This window comes from Chrysochloris asiatica, unplaced genomic scaffold (genome assembly GCF_000296735.1).
Source record: "Chrysochloris asiatica unplaced genomic scaffold, ChrAsi1.0 scaffold00061, whole genome shotgun sequence".
Classification (NCBI taxonomy): Eukaryota; Metazoa; Chordata; class Mammalia; order Afrosoricida; family Chrysochloridae; genus Chrysochloris; species Chrysochloris asiatica.
Genome location: NW_006408579.1, coordinates 3,419,176 through 3,423,846, shown reverse-complemented (window position 1 = coordinate 3,423,846; position 4,671 = coordinate 3,419,176). Strand labels below are relative to the sequence as shown.

The 4,671-nt window shown below is 37.1% G+C and overlaps 1 protein-coding gene across 1 annotated transcript in view; it reads right to left on the bottom strand.

Moving 5' to 3' along the window:
* Positions 1 to 4,671, bottom strand: part of B4GALT4 (UDP-Gal:betaGlcNAc beta 1,4- galactosyltransferase, polypeptide 4) — a 36,949-nt gene that overhangs the window by 1,236 nt on the left and 31,042 nt on the right. The window contains exon 5 of the mRNA XM_006864157.1: positions 1,713 to 1,817. Within this exon, the coding sequence (XP_006864219.1) occupies positions 1,713 to 1,817 (105 nt within the window). The remainder of the gene's footprint in view (positions 1 to 1,712; positions 1,818 to 4,671) is intronic.

Below are 4,671 nucleotides of genomic sequence, written 5' to 3'. Positions count from 1 at the left end.
CATAAGGTCGCTATGAGTTGGTACCGACTCGATGGCACCTAACAACAACAACAGCAGATGATGGTGGATGAAGTGGCACCTAACCACATGGGGAGAGGTCACAGAGGAAGCAAATATGGCTGAGCCTTAACAGAGAAGTTTGCTACATGCAAAATGTATAGACATGCAAAAGAAGCAAGTACATTTGTGGGAGAAATCAGCCAGGGTGACTGCAGACCTGGAATCTGGGAGTGAAGTGAGTTGCTTAGCAGTGGAAAACAATGAATTTCAGTAACACATTACTTATAACAATGTGGGTGGAAATCAGACGCATACTGTTGAGCTAAATAAATTCAGATAAGAATAAATACAGTATGATCTCATTTATGTACAACAAAAAACATGCAAGACTAAACAATATTTGTTTAGAGTTACAAACACATGGAAAAATATGGAATTATTACAAAAATTCAAGAAAATGTAACCTGTGATAGGGGAGGGAAAGACCTGGGATTAGTAAAGCCCATACAGGTGATGAACACAGACTGGGTGAAAGAGACCACCATCATATTCACGGTCTCATGACTTTCATAATTTATATTCTTTTGAATCTATTAAGAAATTAATTTCTTAGAATTTAAAAATTAAAATGCATACCAATGAACAAAGACCAAAAACACACAAAAAATTTTTAAAGCTGAGTGGTAGACACATAGCTAAATTTTGTGTTGCTGAAAGTCCTTTAAATCATTTTAAATTTAGAAGAAGAAAAAAAATCAGATTAATAAGATGGACATACTTCAATTGTAGCCCTGTAAAAAAAATTAGCTTCTCAGATAGGATTCCTTGGTAAAAGGGCTAAATCCTAGGGCAGAAAAAGTACAAGATTGGAACATTTTCAGCACCTGAGCGCAGGCAGGGAAAATGGCAAAGACAACTGTGGTATGTCAAAAGGATTCCAGAGCTAACTTGAAGAAAATTCCATTGGCCAAAGATGAGACTATCAACATAAAAAAAGGTAGGTCATGGGGGAAGGACTTATAGATTAACATATTTAAGATCATTCCAACAATGTGGACCTTGTAGATTCTTATCCTAACAAATCCAACTGTAAAAAAATAAAAAATAAAAATGATGAGATATAACCTGCGAAATGTGAACACAGACTGGATATTCGATACTTAGGAAATATTGCTATATTTATTTTAGATATGACAATGATTTATGGTTACACTAATTTTTAAAGACTTCTTATATTATAGTCCTGGTGTGGCACTGCGGGCTAATGCATCAGACTGCAAAGTCCTTTGAACTGCAAGGTCGGTGGTTCAAGCTCACCGGCTGCTCCTTGGAAACTCTATACAGGGTCAATATGGGTTGGAATCAACTCAACGGCACTTAACAACAATATTTTAGAGATATACTGAAGTAATTTCCTAATGAAATTAGGATTTGCTTCTAAATAGTCCAGAGGTATGATTTCTGGGATTTGCTTCTAAATAGTCCAGAGGAGGGGATGAGAATAAGCTGAGGAACAAAGATGATCAAGAGCTGATGACTGTTTATGATGCTAGGTAGGGGTATGTGAGTTTTAATATATCATTTTCTTTATTTTTCTGCCTACTTGAACATTTCCTTCAGAAATAAATGTTTAACAAAATGAAATAGCTTATCTGATTAAATTCAGCATAAGTAGGCAGGTAGCTTAACCAGCCCCTGAACTCAGGACTTACCTTCCTATATTCACCTCATTGCCTTGGTCTCTGGTATGGAAGATCATTGTATATTTGCCCACTTCAGGTATTGGCCGGGATATTTTCATTCTATGAAGCTCAACCCTTAAAAAAAAAAAAAGAATTTGTTTTTCAAATCATCTTTTTATTTACCAATGGACACTTTAATAAAAGAATCACTCATAAAAGCTTACACATACACCAATACACACATTGGATACACACATACCTTGATCATTTGAGTATTAAAAAAATAAGAAAAATTTCTAAAATTTCATATTGTCCTCTAATGGTAGGACTACAGGCAATAATAAACCCATAAAAGAATCACATTTAATATTTACAACTGGGGTACAAATATTGAATGGTGCAGAAATCATCAAAAGAAGATGAAAGGAATATTCAGTCACTGTACCAAAAAGAAATGGTTGATATTCAACCAATTCAAGAAGCAGCATAAGATCAAGGGCCAATAGTATTGAAGGAAGAAGTCCAAGGTACATTGAAGGTAATGACAAAGAACAAGGCTCCAGAAATCGATGGAACACACATTGAAATCTTTCCACAAACAGATGCAGCACTGGAGGCACTCACTCATCTATGCCAAGACATCTAGAAGACAGGTACCTGGCCAAATGATTAAGAGATATTCATATTTGTGCCCATTCCAAAGAGAGGTGACCCAACGGAAAGCAAAAATCATTAAACAACATCATTAATATCACATGCAAATAAAATTTTGTTAAAGGCAATTTAAAAACAATTGCAACAGTATATTGACAGGGAACTGCTAGCGGTTTAAGCTGGATTCAGAGAAGGACATGGAATAAGGGATATTGTTGTTTTTATCAGATGGATTTTGGCAGAAAGCAGAGAATACTACAAAGATACTGATCATGCAAAGGCTTTCGACTATGTGGATTGTGACAAGCTTAGACCATGCAAAGAATGGGTATTTCAGAACACTTAACTGTGCTCATGATGAACCTGTACATAAACCAGGATGGAGTCATTCAAACATAACAAGTGGATATTGGTTTAAAATCTGGAAAGGTGAGTGCAAGGGTTGTAATCTTCCACCATACTTATTCAATATGTATGCTTAGCAAACAATCCTATAGGCTGGATTCTATGAAAAAAAGTGTGGCATCAGAATTGGAAAAAGACACATGAATGTAGATGATAAAACCTTGCTTGCTGAAAGCGAAGAAGACTTAATACTTAAAATACTTACTGATGAAGATCAAAAAGAACAGCCTTTTGTATGGGTTGCACCTCAATGTAAAGAAAACAAAAATCCTCTCCATTGGACCAATAAATAACATCATGATAAATGGATAAAAGACTTCATTTTGCTTGGATCACCATCAACACTCACAGAAGCAGCAACCAAGAAATCAAACAACATATTGCATTAGGCAACTTGCTGCACAAGACCTCTTTATAGTGTACAAGAGCCAAGATGTCCGTTTAAAGACTACGGTGCACCTGACCCAAGCCATGGAATTTTCAATAGCCTCATCTGCATGTGAAAGTTGGACAAAGAAAGAATAAGGAAGACCATAGAAGATTTGATGCATTTGAGTTATGGTGTGGGAGAATACTTAAAGTACCACGGACTTCCAGAAGAACAAACAAATCTGTCTTGGAAAAAATACAACCAGAATGCTCCTTAGAAGCCAGGATGGAGAAATTATCTCTTATACTCTGGACATATTATCAGGAGGGACCAGTACCTGGAGAAGGACATCATGCTTGGTAAAAATGGAGGGTCAGCGAAAAGGATGAAGCTCTTCAATGAGATGGATTCGCACAGTGGCAACAGAAATGGGCTCACGCATGATTGTAAGAATGGCACAGGACTGGACAGTGTTTTGTTCCATTGAGTGTAGTTTTGCCATGAGTCAGAACTGACTTGATGGCACTTAACAACAGCAACTGTAATACATAAGGAGACCTGGCAGTACAGTGAGTAAAGCACTTGACTACTAACTGAAATATCAACGGCTCTAACCCACCAGCTGCTCAACAAGAGAAAGACTTTGCGATCTGCTTCTATACAGATTTCAGCTTTGGAAACCCTCTGGGGCAGTTCTGCTCTGTTCTATAGGGTTGCTATCAGTTAGAATCAACTCAGTGGCAATGAGTACTGACTTACAAAGAAACTATGTTGATTCACAGTAAGTTATTTTGCAAAAAAGGCTCAGGAAGTACTTACTTTAAAACATCCTGAAGAGTAAGAGAGCCAAGTCTCTTAGAATTCCTAATTTACTTAATGCTTACTTCTTCTAACAAAGAAAGAAATTATCATTTAAGAACCACAAACCAATATTCAAATATAGACTGTTATTTACAAGCTGGGTAAGTCAATTCACTACTCCAGGTCTCATTTTCTCATCTGTAAAATGACAATAATGACATGGAGTCCACTTGACTCAAACGAGATCATTGACACAGACTATGCTTTGTAAACTGTAATGCATTATTTAAGTGGTGCCTGTTGCATAGGTGATGAGCAGTAAGTAAATATCAGCCAACTTTTATGTTTAAATTATTTTGGTTTATCCATAACATTAGTTGAGAATCATCTCATGGTCACAGTATTCTATCAAATGAAAGCAAATCTTGGTGCTCTCACTACCTTGAAGCTGAAGGTCAGCAAGAAAGGAGACAATGAAGAGGGCTAATCAGTTCAATTTTCTACTGACCATCCCTGCTGGGCACTCAAGTGGATTCTGGAAATTAGATAAGTATAGGATACCTCTAGCCCTGGCTACTCCTGCCCTGAAGTTTAGCATAAATCAGGACCACCTAGATTACTGATGGGTTGAGCCAAAGACTCCTGCCTATCACTCTGGCCATTCCCATGAAGTCTTTGGTGAGAGCAATCCATTCCCTCTTGCCAAAAACATTCCAGAGGTCTGGTGATTTGGGGGTGGGGAAAGCAGAGACAGACAGT